At 31.1% G+C, this 18,206-nt stretch overlaps 2 protein-coding genes across 3 annotated transcripts in view; both read right to left on the minus strand.

Moving 5' to 3' along the window:
• LOC129743716 (calbindin-32) overlaps nucleotides 1-18,206 on the minus strand; it is a 266,038-nt gene that overhangs the window by 109,642 nt on the left and 138,190 nt on the right. The window lies entirely within an intron of this gene.
• Nucleotides 1,762-2,553, minus strand: LOC129743359 (general odorant-binding protein 45-like). The gene has a single exon (XM_055735343.1). It carries the CDS (start codon nucleotides 2,551-2,553, stop codon nucleotides 1,762-1,764), a length of 792 nt encoding a protein of 263 aa, XP_055591318.1.

The raw sequence follows: 18,206 nt of genomic DNA on the forward strand, positions 1-18,206 counted from the left end.
TTTTACAACTACATTTGAAAAAATGCTTTCCGAAATTCGAATATTTTGATGTAATACTGCTAAATTGCCAAAGAAAAACTGTCTGTCGAACGCTTTTGATCATAAATTTTACTAATTGCTACACAAGTTATTTCAAAGTATGCAACTGATTACTTATTTGAGCAATAGGACCCCTCAATTTTCCATAAATTGTAATTTTATTTTCAAATACCATACATATCATCCGAAATTTCATAACTTTTTTTGACCCTGCTTTTACACGGCTCTATCGATTGAGGTTAAGCGCAATGTACTACCTAAATTTATGTGAAAGAGTGTTTGAATAAACGTCTGCTGCCTTTCCTGAAGAAACACGGTTGTTCCGTACTGTTTTTGCCGGATTTGACATCTTGTCATTACGGTAAAAAGGCCATGGAGTGGCACGCCGCCAACAACGTGCAGGTGGTGCCCAAGAACAAGAACCCTCCCAACACGCCAGAGCTCCGCCCAATTGAGAAATACTGGGCTATTGTCAAGCGGAAAATTGCTAAGGAAGCAGCAGTTCAAGGCAAACTGGCTTTCTGCGGCGAAGAAGGTAGACAAGGTGGCTGTACAAAATCTGATGGCAGGGGTTAAGCGTAAGGCCCGGCAATTCAGATTTGGAAAAGCGGAAGCCTAGCTGAATATTTTTGTCAGAATTTTAAACTAATTAAACTTGAAAAAGAAATTTAATTTAATTTTTTAAATAAACGATTTCATCGATTTACACGCGTTTTCCCTTGATCAAATTTTGACCGTATCACCCTTTATCCTTGGCAGTTGTTCGTGATGGACTCATCGAGGTTCCAATTTCTCTTTATCTTCATTTTGAATAATCACAGCAGGCCACATTGCGTTTTGGCAATCATATGCTGAAAAACGAAAAACAATTTCCCAAAAACCCAAACTTTCCTCAACCCTTATTAACGCACAAATGAAATGTTTTCCTTAAAAAAAAAGCCGCACTACAGAATTCTGATTGAAACATCTTCGCCATCAGCACACAAATATGGCACGTTAGTCAACCAGTGTAAGATGTAATCTTTCTTCAATTTCAGGAGCCCAAATTTTACGTGGCAGTACAGAAAACACCATATTAACTAGATGCTCTCGTATACGGATTCCAAAAAACACAGGAAAAAACCGCTAAATCATGAGAACGCACCACATCCGATTCAATTCGGTTTCGGATCATCCTATAACAGCTTTTTATAACATTTTCAATAATTTCACTCCTTAAACGAACAAAATATTTTAATTTTCCTCACGGAGATATAAAAAACGCGTGCAATTCCATCAAGTCAACGCCCTTTCGCTTAAGCAACTAATGTAAAAATTCCAAACACAATTCCTTCTCGTTGAGCGACCGATTAGAGTTGACCAAATATGCGTTTTGAAGCAAATTTTGAGATGGTGTCTGAATATTTAAACGATAGTTTATATAAAATTGTCAGATTATCAGATTTTTAGAATATTTACAAAATTTATGGAAGCGTGTTTTCCAGAAAATAACTTTTAATATAGGTTCTAAGAGCCTTAATGTGTTTTCGATGAATCACATGATTGAGGCAGGAGACAGAATTCTTTCGGAAATATGAATTTTTTTTATTATTCTTGGCTGTATCTACTTAATCTATTTGATCAAAAAAATCATTCTGGTAGGAAGATGTAGACACACATACACGATAACTATTTCCATTAATATTTGAAATGAGGGAAGATAGAATAATATCTATCATAAATTTAAGTTTTGATATTTTTAAGCCCCTCATCAATAATCTTCAAAAGCGTTTGATCGTAACATTCGTCGGCTATTCTGGCCGCCAGGGTGCATCGATCCAAGAAGTTTCTCTGCAGACGAGCGATGCAACGTTCACCCTGTTTCCGAAACTCGATTCCATCATCGGCTCCTCCTTTTTCAACCAAAATTCGGAACGGCCGTGGTCCAGATTCTTCAGAGTAGAGATCCTCTCGCAGCAGGAAACATCGCACCAAACATCGTCCTCTGGGATGATTCAGAATACCTTCTTGGCGAATGAGATCCAACTCACTTTCGCTGATCTGCAACATCCGGATGCAATCGGTCAGAACTCGTGCATGTTGCAGCTCAGCCCGTGGTATAAAAAACTTCTCAACCCATCGGAAATCCAAGTTTTTATAGTAGCAGTTGAACATTTCTTGCGCTCGTTGGCAGTTTTGATCCACCGGAAGCCGTTCAGCCACTTCATCACAACACTGTATCACACGTTGCCGCTTTTCTTCCGGATTGTGCTCGAACTGCCAGAATCGGGGACACACGTCATTCTTGGCTGTTGCATTGTGATCGTGCCAGATTCGCAGCAGGATTGCTCCACCCCGTATTTGGCACGGAATCATTGGGCCGATGTTGACGCTTGGTTGATGACCCAGTATCATCAGGGGCTCATTGAACAAAGTTATCGATGACTTGTACTGCAAACAGTGACGATGCGAAGATCGCACCGAAAATGCGTGCAGCAGGATGATGAACAATGCTGGAAGACTTTGGAGCTTCATAGCTCTAAGAAGCAACTATCAGTTTGATGGAAGAAATCCGCTGTTTTGCCACTCTTATGCGTTTATGAATGAAAGTTGACCGCCATTTTTGTGAACACTACTCTGTGTTTATTGTTAGCAATAAGACAAACAGAGCAAAAAAACACAGAACCATACGCACGTTCATTAAGCAAACTTGTGACATTTACTAAACATTGAGGCGCCTATTGACTAGAAAAAAATAAATTATTTTGCCAATATAACTTATCACTTGGTCGTATAATGAAATCCTGACCAAAAGACTGGAATCACCAACATAAAAATATGAAAATTGAATTTTGTTCAACCTTACCATAGCCATTTTGAAAGCTTTTTTGTTTTGTTCACTTTAGTTTTCTTAAGTTTACTTTAGTTTACATTAGTTTACTTTAGTTTACTTTAGTTTACTTTAGTTTACTTTAGTTTACTTTAGTTTACTTTAGTTAACTTTAGTTAACTTTAGTTAACTTTAGTTAACTTTAGTTAACTTTAGTTTATTTTAGTTTACTTTAGTTTACTTTAGTTTACTTTAGTTTACTTTAGTTTACTTTAGTTTACTTTAGTTTACTTTAGTTTACTTTAGTTTACTTTAGTTTACTTTAGTTTACTTTAGTTTACTTTAGTTTACTTTAGTTTACTTAAGTTTACTTTAGTTTACTTTAGTTTACTTTAGTTTACTTTAGTTTACTTTAGTTTACTTTAGTTTACTTTAGTTAACTTTAGTTTACTTTAGTTTACTTTAGTTTACTTTAGTTTACTTTAGTTTACTTTAGTTTACTTTAGTTTACTTTAGTTTACTTTAGTTTACTTTAGTTTACTTTAGTTTACTTTAGTTTACTTTAGTTTACTTTAGTTTACATTCTTTCAAATTACTTTTGCTTACATTGCTTACATGTTAAATTTGATAATATTTGTTCACTTTGATTTGCTTTTGTTGATTTTTTTGCATTCTTTTGCTTTTCTTAGTTTTTTTATTTTCATTTAGTCCGGAACAAATTTCAAATCCTTCTTTTGTCACTCGGAGTTGGAACATCGCGAGGGGGGGGGGGGACAATAAAAAATAATGCGAAAAACAAATAAATTGGAATAAATTGCACGGAAGCTTGTATGTAACAAAATTGCATACTATATCGTTGCACAAAACCTATAAATCAAGTAATTTTTTATTCGAATAAATCAATCAAATCAAGAAAACAATAACTTCCATCTTCTTAAATTAGTTTTTAAGTCTTACAATCTTTCAGATATTGGAATCTTTTATCGAAATTCACATAAATTACTTAAAACTTTATTTATTTCCCCCTTCGGGATTTTGGGAATTTCGAAGGGGGGGGGGGGGGGTGACAAAAGAAGAAATTTATATTTGTTCCAGCCTTATTTAGGTTTACGTTTATTTACTGTTGTTTGACTAAGGTAGCTTTTGTTTACTTTTCTTCATTTTTGTTTTCTATTACAGATCCCGTTCGATTTTGGCAACACGCCCGTACATTTTGTGTTGCCAAAATCGAATGCCAAAAAGAACGAATTTTTTTCTTAATTTTTTTTTCTGTTATTTTTGCAAACTAACTATTTTTATTGTCATAAACGTTATTTTTAGTCAATTTCCGACCATTTTAGTAATTTGTTTTTTTAATTTTTTCTCACGCTTTAATTGCATTTTGCACAATTCTTGTTTTGTTAATTATCTTTTTGGATTTTGTCTTATTCGCTGATTTTGTCATTCTTCATAACTTTTTACTTGTTTTTTTTTGTCATTTTAAGTCGTTTGTTTCTATTTGTTTTCGAATTTTTGGAATTTTTGATCTTTTTGTCATTTTTAGTACTTTATTTTTTTTTCAACTTTTGTTTTTTTGTTGTATTTTATCTCAATTTCAGAACGTAAAAACGTATTTTCGGTGTTTATACGAATTATAAGGGTCCTGTTATAGCGGAAATGGTGATGTTTCTAAAAATCGAATGTTGCCAAAAACCAACGGGGTCTGTATTAACTTTCTAAATTTGAATTCTCAAAGCTTTCTTCGCAACAGTAATTCTCTGTTCTTAATTCACAATATTCTCAACTCTAAATTTTCATTTCTCATTTCTCATTTCTCATTTCTCATTTCTCATTTATCATTTCTCAATTCTCATTTCTCATTTCTCATTTCTCATTTCTCATTTCTCATTTCTCATTTCTCATTTCTCATTTCTCATTTCTCATTTCTCATTTCTCAAATCTCAAATTACAAATTTCAAATTTCAAATTTCAAATTTCAAATTTCAAATCTCAAATCTCAAATCTCAAATCTCAAATCTCAAATCTCAAATCTCAAATCTCAAATCTCAAATCTCAAATCTCAAATCTCAAATCTCAAATCTCAAATCTCAAATCTCAAATCTCAAATCTCAAATCTCAAATCTCAAATCTCAAATCTCAAATCTCAAATCTCAAATCTCAAATCTCAAATCTCAAATCTCAAATCTCAAATCTCAAATCTCAAATCTCAAATCTCAAATCTCAAATCTCAAATCTCAAATCTCAAATCTCAAATCTCAAATCTCAAATCTCAAATCTCAAATCTCAAATCTCAAATCTCAAATCTCAAATCTCAAATCTCAAATCTCAAATCTCAAATCTCAAATCTCAAATCTCAAATCTCAAATCTCAAATCTCAAATCTCAAATCTCAAATCTCAAATCTCAAATCTCAAATCTCAAATCTCAAATCTCAAATCTCAAATCTCAAATCTCAAATCTCAAATCTCAAATCTCAAATCTCAAATCTCAAATCTCAAATCTCAAATCTCAAATCTCAAATCTCAAATCTCAAATCTCAAATCTCAAATCTCAAATCTCAAATCTCAAATCTCAAATCTCAAATCTCAAATCTCAAATCTCAAATCTCAAATCTCAAATCTCAAATCTCAAATCTCAAATCTCAAATCTCAAATCTCAAATCTCAAATCTCAAATCTCAAATCTCAAATCTCAAATCTCAAATCTCAAATCTCAAATCTCAAATCTCAAATCTCAAATCTCAAATCTCAAATCTCAAATCTCAAATCTCAAATCTCAAATCTCAAATCTCAAATCTCAAATCTCAAATCTCAAATCTCAAATCTCAAATCTCAAATCTCAAATCTCAAATCTCAAATCTAAAATCTCAAATCTAAAATCTCAAATCTCAAATCTCAAATCTCAAATCTCAAATCTCAAATCTCAAATCTCAAATCTCAAATCTCAAATCTCAAATCTCAAATCTCAAATCTCAAATCTCAAATCTCAAATCTCAAATCTCAAATCTCAAATCTCAAATCTCAAATCTCAAATCTCAAATCTCAAATCTCAAATCTCAAATCTCAAATCTCAAATCTCAAATCTCAAATCTCAAATCTCAAATCTCAAATCTCAAATCTCAAATCTCAAATCTCAAATCTCAAATCTCAAATCTCAAATCTCAAATCTCAAATCTCAAATCTCAAATCTCAAATCTCAAATCTCAAATCTCAAATCTCAAATCTCAAATCTCAAATCTCAAATCTCAAATCTCAAATCTCAAATCTCAAATCTCAAATCTCAAATCTCAAATCTCAAATCTCAAATCTCAAATCTCAAATCTCAAATCTCAAATCTCAAATCTCAAATCTCAAATCTCAAATCTCAAATCTCAAATCTCAAATCTCAAATCTCAAATCTCAAATCTCAAATCTCAAATCTCAAATCTCAAATCTCAAATCTCAAATCTCAAATCTCAAATCTCAAATCTCAAATCTCAAATCTCAAATCTCAAATCTCAAATCTCAAATCTCAATTCTCAATTCTCAATTCTCAATTCTCAATTTTCAATTCTCAATTCTCAGCCTCAATTCTCAATTCTAAACTTTGAGTTTTTGACTCTCAATTCTCCATGCTCAGTTCTCAATTCTCTTATTTCTTTTCTCACATATCAAATCTCAAATTTAAAATCTCAAATCTCAAACCTCAATTCTCAATTCTCAATTTTCATTCCTCAATCTCAATTTCATATTCTAAACTATGTATTCTCAATACTTGATTTTCAGTTAAAAATTTTAAGTTTTCAATCCTCCATTCTCGATTCTTAAGCCTCAATTCTCAATCCTCAATTCTTTATTCTCAACTTCCAATTCTTGACTTTCAATTTTCAATACTCAGTTCTCTTTTCTCTATTCTCATTTCTCAATTCAATATTCTCAATTCTCGTTTCTGAATTCTCAGTTCTCAATATTGAACTGTTAGTTCTCAATTTGCAGTTATGAATTGTCAATTCTCTTTTCGGACGACTGTTAAGTTAACTTTTAGTGGGTTGATTTGCGGCTTTATTCCGAAGTTTTTTAGTAAAATGGACTCTATTTTTACACATCCAAAGTTTAGAGCCTTATATTATCTTTATCAGGGGCTCAAATTTATTACGAAACTCGCTGATCCCGTATCAATTCTCATTGCTCATTCCTCAATTCACAATTTCATATTCTAAACTCCAAATTTTCAATTCTTAATTTTTAGTTCACAACTCTCAGTTCTCAATTCTAAATTCTCAATCCTCAACTTTCAAATTCTCAAAATAAGGAATGAGAATTGAGAATTGAGGAATGAGAGTTGAGAATTGGAAATTGAGATTTTGAAGGGAGAATTGAGATAAGCGAATTGATACGCTTATCTCAATTCTCCCTTTAAAATCTCAATTTCCAATTCTCAACTCTCATTCCTCAATTCTTAATTCAAATTCCTCAATTCTGAATTTCATATTCTAAACTCCGAACTCTTAGTTCTTAATTCTCAGTTCACAATTCTTGATTCTGAATTCATTTTTCACTATTTATAATTCTCAATTCTCGATGCTCAATTCTCAACCCTCAATATTCAATTCTCAATATTCAAATCTCATTCTAAGTTCTCAATTCTCTATTCTTATTTCTCAATCCTCAAGTCTCAATTCTCAATTCATAATTCTTAATTCTCAATACTCAATTATCAATTCTCAATTCTTAATTCTCAATTCGCAATTCTCAATTTTCAATTCGCAATTCTCAATTCTTAATTCTTAATTCTCAATCCTCCGTTCTCAATTCTCAATTCTCAATTTTTAATACTCAATTTTCAATTCGCAATTCTCAATTCTTAATTCTTAATTCTCAATTCTCCGTTCTCATTTCTCAATCCTCAATTTTCTATTCTTGACTCTTAATTCTCATTTCTCAATTCTCTAATCTCTGTTTTCAGTTCTCAATTTTCAACTCTCTATTCACAGTTTCCAATTCTTAATCTTCAATTCTCAATTCCTTACCGTCGATTCGCAATTCTCAGTGTTCAATTTTGAATTCTCAATCTTTAATTTTCAATTCTTGACTCTCATTTCTCATTTCTCAATTCTCTAATCTCTATTTTTAGTTCTTAATTTCAAACTCTATATTCACAGTTCTCTATTCTCAATTCTCAATTCTTAACACTCGATTCGCAATTCTCAGTTTTCTATTCTGAATTGTTAGTACTCAATTCCATTTTGTTTTCTCCGAATCCTCATTTTTCAATTCTTTAGTCTCGATTCTTGATCCTTGGATTTTTTTCTAATTTTTTGTTTTGAAACTTTGTTTTAATTTTCAATCTTAAAGCGAAATTTCTGAAAAGGTTTTAATGTTTTGTAGGTGGAAATTGCATTTCAAACTATACCAAATTTGGCAACAAATTTGAAAGGATATTTCCCTCAATCCAAAAGTCTACGGTCGGATTACCGATTCCGGATTGAAGGATTTGGTGTTACATTTTATTATGTAAAGCTTCTGTTGACGATGTCGAAAATCATGCAATCGAACCGGAGAATCGTTCTTCAAAATTTCAGATGGCGCACTAAGCCATCACAAGAAGCTCTGCACCAATCAAAGCCCACAACAGAATATCTTATGCCAGAATTTTCCAACAACGAGTCGAAACCGTGCCCAAATTGGTGGTGCAGGAAGATAAGATCCGTTTTTCGTTTCGTTTCGAACGTTTCATTAGCTCCCGGGATTACCCACTGCCACGACTCGACTGACAGATGTCTGATCCCGGCTCAATGGCTTGTGATAGCTGGCTGACTGCAGAACCTGATCTGAGCGAGGATGATGAGGATGATGATGAAGTGGATTCAAACCCGGCCAGAAGGTTTTCCACTTGGCGTCTCAAGTGGAAATTCGAGATTTGCAAAATTCACCGAAATTGGATTAGTAACGTTTCATTAGCGCCTTCCATGGTTGCTCGATTCGGGGGTCTGTTTTTTTTTGCGCCTGGAGGTAGGCTGAGGTTTATGATTTATCGATTGATTGGGTGGAAAGTTTCTTCAAAACAAAGCTATGAATGATGGCTTTTTGATCATCGATTTGTCGAAATTACACTGAATTAAAAGTTTTGGACATAGATTGGTAAGGTTAATTGAGTTGTTACTTGAAACCTAGGTTTGACTTGGAAAATAAGGTGATGTACATTTTGATTCTCGACCTCTGAGAATATATTCATGAATTATTTTTATCGAGTACACAAAAAAGCTTCAGGCTGAAATTTTTTTTGATTCAAAGGAAACTTTCGGGGTAGTATATATTTTGAAAGTGCTGCTCTAAAGACCGAAAAGTTTCTCTCCAGGAAACTTTACTACAGGAAATGAAAATAAAAAAAAGTCTTCAATAAAACCCATCCCACCTCAAAATCATTTTTTGCGCCCACCCGAGCGTTAAGCCTTTAACAAGGAAGTGGTTTTAGCAGAGAAGAAAGCGAAAAACCGCACCATCACCACAGAGAGAGTCAGACGAAAAGAATATCACTTTGCGGAAGTACAATGGGAGGATATAACCATTACAATTACGATCAATTATCAGTTATCTTTTCCTTTCTTGGGTTGGTCTTTTCCTGTCTTGCTTGCTCGGTTTGCCGTTATTCCAGGTTTTTTTCTTCTTCTGGCGTTTCATTTGATTTTTATTTAATGTGACTCTTCATTTCCGTTTCCAATCCATTTGGTTTTTCCTCGTTGGCACCTTAGAATTACCGACCTAAAACTTAAACAAAAGTTGGCTTAACAATGACCTATTTTTTTCTTCGCAAGTGGTTTCGAAAGATTGTCGCAACTTTTTTTTGCCCAACCGAACAACTTTTTGGCAAATGTCCCATGACTTTTTACCGAGCACAACAGAAATAGGAAGGAACTTTTTCTTTTAGTAAATTCACTCCCACCCAAAAGTTTTGGATCGAAAACAAGATGGAATCAACGATCGAGAATTAAATTATCAGAAAGAGGGGGAAAATACACTAGTGAAAGCAAGTGCAGCACTGGAAATTGTTTACGCAACCAAATTATCTGGCACTCGGTTTGGTAGCAGAAGTTTCGTTGATAACCTTTTTCTTTCGTTTGCTCAATGACGATTAATCTGGCTGAAGTTTTGTTCCAAATAAACAACTTTGTGACTAATGGATAGTGTTTGTCGTTTTTTATTTCCAGTGAAGGATAGTTTCATGTAAATTGTTCATGGACTTTTGGCTCTGCATCGAACTAAAATTTAACAAAATATAAGATTTTATATCACAAGTTCCTTAATCGATAAGAAGTCCTGAGGAAAGAAATTGAACACCAAAAATTATAAACTAGGTACTTCTCAATTTTCATCACACAAAAGCTCGAAACGGCAGATTGGGAAATGAAAATTAAATAATAATATCAAAAAAAATCTATGATATCAGTATCCATTACATTTTTTCACAAGACTGAAAAAGCTTTAACAACTAATTGAAAAGAACAGTTAAAGTACAAATTTTTCAGTTTATCTTAATTAAACGTTTCAACAATTTTTCAACAAAGATTTGGGCGCTACATTTTTTTGATACCGTAAAACGGGGAAACATTGATCAACGGGGTAGCTTTGATCAACATGAAATTTAGTCAAGTTGAAATATCTTAAAACTTTTTTCTATGAGTAAAAACCTAAATGTTGAGCATCAAACTGGGTAAAACTTGGTTTGTTTTTGAAAATTTCAAATGCAAGTAAAATGTTATTTCAAAATCTTGATATATCTATTTTCTCGAAGGCTCGCAAACAAACACCCTCCCTGATGAAATCAAAGCGTTCAAAAGCAGCAGATTGATTTATTTGACTGTTCAACTTTTTTCCTTAGTAAATTTTTAGTTTTGATGTAGTTTTTGTTGGATTTTGAGGTAAATTTTTGATATTTACAACATAGGGACATTTTCCAAGCGTAAGCATGTCTAGGACAAAAGGCTAGAAAACCTATCACATGGTGAATTTTGATTAAAAAAATTAATGCGGGAATAGTGCGAGGGCTTAGAGCATTGAATAAAGGCAAAATTTTTTTTTTTTTTTAGAAGTTAAAAAGTTAAAAGTTTTAGCCCCATAATTTATGCAGCACCGTGGTCCATCTTTCGATTTTAATTGTTGTTCGACCTTAACACACGAACTGCCTTAGTTTATCAATTACTAGCATTTGTAAATATTATAAAGATGGTTTACATCCTTTATGATCAAGAAAACTCGTTAAAACCGTCAAAATAGAGACTGTTCAATGTTACTCCAAAGCATAAAATTCTAAACAAGGAAGAAATCGATTTTTAAATTGAATTTATAGTAATCTTATACATTTCTGCAACCCCTTAACAGAAAAAATAATCGAGAAATATTGAAAAAAGTTACCAATCTTAACCCGTTTTACGGAACGTCTCATTTTTCATCATCAAAAAGCTTGTTACTGCATATTCAGACATCAAAATTCAAAAATAACTTCAAAAAATATATTATTTCATTATCCACTAAATTTGTTTCACAAAACTGAGACAACTTTTACAACTGACTGGAATGAACAGTTAAAATACATTTTTTCATTTTTTTTTCAAAATCAATGATTTCAACAATTTTCCAACAAAGATTTGGGCGCTACCCTCGATTTTCAATTTTTGAAAGCCTAACTATAGGTCAGATCAAATTTTTTAGTTCATTTTGTTAAGAAATTGTGATATATTTCAGCCAAAATTGCCTCACCATAGTCTTAAAAGACAGACTGAATATATGACGTGGACAGCTTAGAATTAACATTAAACACCCAGTACCGAGATGGAAATCGAATCCATGCCATCAGTGGACCAGCGATTACCGTCTTTCCACGCTAACCACTTGACCACTGAGACGTACAAACGTACAGACGTACGTCTTGATATAAGAAAACATATATCTAATATTTGAAAAAAGAAACTAGAACTCTTAATTTGTTATGAAATTTAGCTAAAACCTGTTACAAAATCGTTTAAAAAATTTAAATTCAAATTTTTCTCAAAATTGGCATATCCATTTGCTTTGATATCTTGTTTTACAAAATTCAAATGTGAATTCAACCTTTTTTTTTTTTAAACGAAACGAACACACACATATAGGATCTCAGTGAAACTTCATATTTCTTTGAAGAGATCTAATTTACTTAACTCTAAGGCATACATCTTTCAAAGATAAGATGGCTAGCATCTTACAAATCCTAAAATACCAAACACAGAAAGTGTACTATGTACGCCGTGACCGGGATTCGATCTCATGACCTCTGGCTTAGAAGACTTGAACGCTATCCTCTAGGCCACGGTCGGCGGCAAATTCTCAATTTTCGTTATTAGGACTTGGGAATTAAAATTTACGCATTTTTACGTGAGGTCAGATAAAGTCATGATATAATTCACGGGGAGGCCACAGAACCGGGAAAATCGAGAAAAAAACCGAAATTGAAAATCGCACCGGGAAAACTGAGAAAAATCCGAGAATTAAGACCACAAACCGGAAAAATTTACAAAGGAAACCAAAATTCAGGTCTAGTTCCAAGATCTGAGGTTCAACTCAAAATTTAAAATTATCATTTAAAATCCTATGTCAAAATTCAACAGTTCCAAAAATGTGTGGTAAGAAAATCACTCTAATCCCTCTTCAATTACCTTTGAATTGAAAAAAAAAACCAAATTTTCACCGAAACCCAGAGCTAAAAACTGTCTCGAAGAATGAGATGAGAAATTTAAAAATTAATTTTAAATTTGTTCAAGTATCGCATATCATTAAAATCATTAAAAACACTATCAATCATATAAAAACAAGTGGATCAAAGTAAGAGTTTGAAATCAGAACTCTTTATTGCAAACTTGGAAATGTAAAAAAGAGACTAATATTATATTTTCCAGTGATAGTGTTTAATTAAAGAGTTAAACACGAGACAGAAATTTAAAATAAATAAACAAATCATATTGACGCACTACACGAAGATTTTTTTTTTTTTGAACGATCTCCTATCAAACGTCCTGTTTGGGAAAAAGTCACAAGTAAACTATTTTTTAAATTGTTCTTTCAAATTTCACCTTTTTCGAAACCAATCAGTGAGTTTATCTAGAAAACTTCATATTACACTATTTAAAGCCTAAATTTGTTGCGATTCATTTGAAAATTTACAAAAATTAAGAATAAACAGGATTTTTTTCTGATCCGTAACAATTTTTTTTAATAAAATTTGAAAAATTTTCAGTTAAAATTTACTTGAATTACCCTTAAGGCTTTAAAACAACACTGTGAAGAATTTATATGTTAGCCCTTTTTTAATGAGAGTTTGTCTAGACACTTGAACATTGTTAAAAGACAAAAAAATTTACATTTTTCCGTGGTGCTAAAGGTTCAAAAGCAAATTTTGATAAATTTGAGGACGCTGAATCCAAATTTGATATTAGTTTTTTTCCTACCAGTTCCAAATTTTTAAATTCGAGGGTTTACTTTTGAAAAAAAATCTTAATATTCGTAGGATGGATTTAAATATTCCTGAAAAATAAACAATTGTTAAGCTTTTTTTGTTAATAGCTTATGAATTTCTTACGTTTAAAGCTTCTTATAATTCAACTACTCAATTCGCCTCAGATCTAGAGTGGTATAGTGACGTCCAGATGCAATCTTTGTTCCAACCAGAGCACTTATCGAAGACCGCCTAATAAATTGCTACCTGATATGACGATCTCACTTTGTTAAGAAACTATGAACATATTTTATAAATTTCTGAAAATCACCTTGAACCTTTGATTGCTTAAACTATCCTTGGTTACTGTTCACTGCGTTCTCGTGTTTTGAGTTATCGGAACTATTGCAAATTTGATATTTTTATGTAATAACAAATCAAATTTTGCGATATTATTTCCACTTACTATTGCACAATGAGTATAAACTTAAATGTGATATAGATATGATTTTAGTTTGGACAGAAAAAATATAGGTTATTTTTAGATATTTTAGAAAATGGTGCAAAACTTCTGATCTGCATTTTTCTAGTCATCTTCTTCTACCTCATTGATTGTATCTTATATTCGAACATTGTTTTGTATGACGTTTGTGTAGGTACATCGAAATATCATAGGACTGTTGTTAAGTTTATGCTCAGATGAGACGTGTCGACGAGCAGTCGTGACCAAGGCCGTGCGAACGGGGGGGGGTTTTAGGGGTTTAACCCCCCCCATGAAGATTTTTTCCAAGTAAAATTTTCGAAAAAGTAAAGAAAAATTACTTGATCTTAAAAGGTGTTAAATAAGTGTAAGCAAGGAAGTCAGAAAGTTACTCTTGAATCACCCTAGGCTTAAGACATTTTATTTTACGACATTTAATACATATATGCTGTTCACGAATTGAAACTACTTTTTAATTCTTAATTTCGATTTGCAATTCAATCAACCTTAAGCATTGGAACTCTAAACTTGACATATAAAATCCCTACCTCGTCTTTAAAATAGGTTCTATCCACAAGTGTAACAAAAAAACTTCAGAATTTGAAACATTGTTACTTTAAAATTAATTCATTGATTATTAATTTTATGCATCTACAAGTTGGAAGCCATGTATTATGACTCACGATGGTCATCAGAGTAAGCAAATTAAAATCTAAAACCTAGTGTTCTCTACTTATTTATCAAAAATTTTGATTTACAAAAACTTGTGCTGATATGATATAGAAACCAATTTCAGTGTCAATTTTATTTTCTGTTTTTTATTCTTCTAAGTGCTCAACATTACATTCAATGACTTTTTGTATAATTACACAATGCAACGAAATTAACATCCTTCGAGGTGCAAAGCATTTAAAAGCTAATATTGACTTATTTATGTGCCCTGGATCTAAAGATGCAGTTTTGCTCTCAGCTTTTGTTTTTTGAATAATTTTTGCAAATATTTCAAAATCATTTAAGAAATTTCTGCATTATTTTGACAAAACTTTAAAACAAAATCACAAGATCTAAAAATAAAGGTATAAATCAATTTTCAACTTTCTTCAAGACTTCAAGCAATTTTGAATTCTGCGAAAAAGTTATAAAGGTCTTCAATTTGTGTACTTTTCCACATCTTTAATGAAATTTTAAACCAAATTGAATATACAATATTTTTATGCACAAATCTAAATGTTTTGCAAGCCTGAAAAAATTTTGTTAAATGTATTAAATTTTTTGAAAACTTTATTCAGTAATGTCAAAAATACTTGTAATGAATCTTTCTAAATTTTTATAAACTGTAGAATTTAACTTTTTAGATCATGCATCATCATCTTTGGAATATTATTCCTTAATTGAATTAAATGAGCATAATACACAAATTCAGAATTAGATTTTTTTTTCTGTAACCGTAGATTTGTCACTTCATCAGTTATCGATGATTGATTTTGCTTAAAGCTGATACATTTTAAAGCTTATAAACTCCATATCACCAAAACGCAACGTAACTGAGGAAATTTGACAATAAATTCGAGTTCAGGATGCTTAAATCTACCAAATTAATCATTCAATCAAATCCTTTTTAAAATCTTTTTAAAATAATTGGACGAGTTCAATAAAAAAAATCCTTTTAAAATGTTTAAAAACTTATCTTTTTCTTCTTCATATTTTTTTGTTTTAATTTTAAATAAAAATTAAATTTTAAAGGATAACTTTTTTAATTTTACGAAATATTTTTCTTAAGTTTGTCTTCGTTTTTTAAATTGGAATTTTTGTGTTTTGAAAACATAATCTTCTACCTTTGAAACTGAATTTTATCAATTCAATAGTTTTCATCTTTTGTCCTTTTCACAATATTCCAATTGATAAAGACAAAATATTCAGATCTTAAAATTTTTCACTTTAGAACCTTAGATTGAAAATTTTTAAAAGTTGCTCTAATTTTCATTATATTAAATAATGTGTTTTTAATCGATCATGATTTGAAGTAGCAACTTTAAAGTTAAATTTTAAAACGCAATTTTACCTAAATTTGTATTATCTTTGTGCTTTGAATATTTACCAGAAAACTTGGATTTCATTAGTTGTATTTTATCAGTTCCTTATTGATCGTTTCCTAATCTGTAATTTGTCAGTATAATTGACACGTTGCGTTATAAATATATGTATAGAGTTATTATTTTGAACTTCAGTTTTTGGCCTTTTATATCAATTTCGATCAATATCGAATTTTTATACAGAAATGGGTTTTATCTTTGACTTTGATCACTGGCAGCCTTGAATAAAATTTTAAATTTTATCATCTTTTTATCAAATAAAATTCAAATATCAACTATTGAAGTTAAAATTTTTTTCTCAATCGAGAATTCACATTTCTAATCGTGATAATTTTTTCCAAATTCCAATTTTTTTTTTTAATCGATCTTTCCATTGAAAATGAAGAAAAGAAATATAAAATAAGATGAATAATAAATAACAATCGTTATAATTTTTCAACAATTTTTCATCATGGTTATTTTTTTACGTTATCTGACATTTATTTGAAAATTCTGTTGTTATGTTTTATGTATTCTATATCTGTGCTATAATTCTTATGTCTGAAGCTTTATTCGAGATTTTGATTTGCTTTCTTTTTCTGGTGACTCAGAAATATTGATTTCAAATTTGATATCTAGATTTCTTAGAATTTATTTTCAAGCTAATTTTTAGTTCAGAATAAGGAATATCATTTTGAATAATTTATCAATGACTTATCAGAAAAAGCATTGGTTTGGAATATTCATTTCGATTCGTTTTTAAAATGTTGAATTATTTTATTAGTAAAATTTATTATTTTAAGAGTTTTTGTGATAATTATTAGTAAGAAAATGATTTAGAAATCAATTTACTTATTTCTTGTGTATTTTTGGTATTGTTATTATTTCGGCTAAATTTGAATTTCAAAAACCCCCCTCCATGGGCGGGTCCTTCGCACGGGCCTAGTCGTGACAGTACCGTAAACTGGGGGAACTTTGATCACTTTTTTCATTCATTTTTGAATATTTTAGAAGGTGTTGCTTTTTCGTAATACCTAAAAGCTTTAAAACCCTTACTGAGGGGAGGAGTATCAAACATGATCATTGATTGCAGTAAATTCAAACGACGTTTGTGGTCATAATTAAATGTTTGTTACAAAACCAGATTTCGAGTTTCGGGGTAACTTTGATCACTTTGGTTTAAACGTATCTCAACATCTTCAAATTTATTGTTTTGATGCCATTTAGCACAGAAGGCTTAAAATATCGATAACAGTATTTTTTTTTTGGACTCGATTGAATTTTTCAACGTTTTCTTTCAAAAACAAATATACTCAAAAGATGGATAATGTTGCTGCATACATTTAGGGGCAAAAATTATAAACATTTCTTTATATTTTTTGGCCTCAAAAACAAATGAAATTTTATCTTCATGCAATTCCCCCCATGCACTGTTCCTATATTCGTTTTTTCTTCAATCTTAATAATTTGATAGGGTTTTTACCCATTTTTTCTATACGAGCTTTTTCATGGAAAATGACCGATTTTTTTCAATATCCAAAAATTATCATCAAATGACCATAAAAATAACACTTAAACTAAACCCAAACCAAGAAAAAAGTGGAACTTTCACATTTGACAACCCATTTGCTTCTAAATGCTTAAATTTGATCAGGAGAGATGTTTGTTTGTGAGCCTTCAAAAACCAAGATATTTTAAGATTTTAAAATTGCAATTGAAGTAATATAAAAAATATTCTAATAAAAACCAAATTCAGCTTATTTGTAACTTAATTTAAAGGCTTTCAATCGTAGTAAACAGTTTTCAGATATTTTAACTTTAAACTTAGTTAATGATGATTATCTGTAAAAATTTCATGTTGATCAAAGTTACCCCGCTGATCAAAGTTCCCCCAGTTTACGGTATCTATTTAACCCTCCAAAGCCGTTCGGGTCAATATGACCCGAGGCGCACATTTCAAACATCTTTATCATCATTCCAGTATACTGATGAACTGGTAGTTTTGACAGACCAAGTATGTTCCATGAAAATAATGATCAAATTAACGCCAAAAAATTAAAATTTGAGTTTTTAAAATCGGTTCATTGAGAAATGAAATACAGCTAAGCAAAGCCAAAACTGGATGACGTTTTTTTAAAGCAAGACTTTTTCTACCGGAAGATCTGTCATAGCGGTAAAAACTTTCATTGGATCCCAACATATCTATACATTGTCGGATAGATGGATTCTTGACAATTTCAAACATCAATGAAATAATTTAATACAGAAAAGCTGTCAGAAGTTATGCGTATTTTAAAAACATAATTGATTTTTCGAACTTTTTACTTTCTGAACCAGTTTCTGATAACCTGGTAATACATATCG

This window comes from Uranotaenia lowii, chromosome 2 (genome assembly GCF_029784155.1).
Source record: "Uranotaenia lowii strain MFRU-FL chromosome 2, ASM2978415v1, whole genome shotgun sequence".
NCBI classification, from domain to species: Eukaryota; Metazoa; Arthropoda; class Insecta; order Diptera; family Culicidae; genus Uranotaenia; species Uranotaenia lowii.

Excerpts from the sequence above, each read along its gene's own strand:
- LOC129743359 (XM_055735343.1), bottom strand. The coding sequence starts at position 2,553 with ATGAAGCTCCAAAGTCTTCCAGCATTGTTCATCATCCTGCTGCACGCA.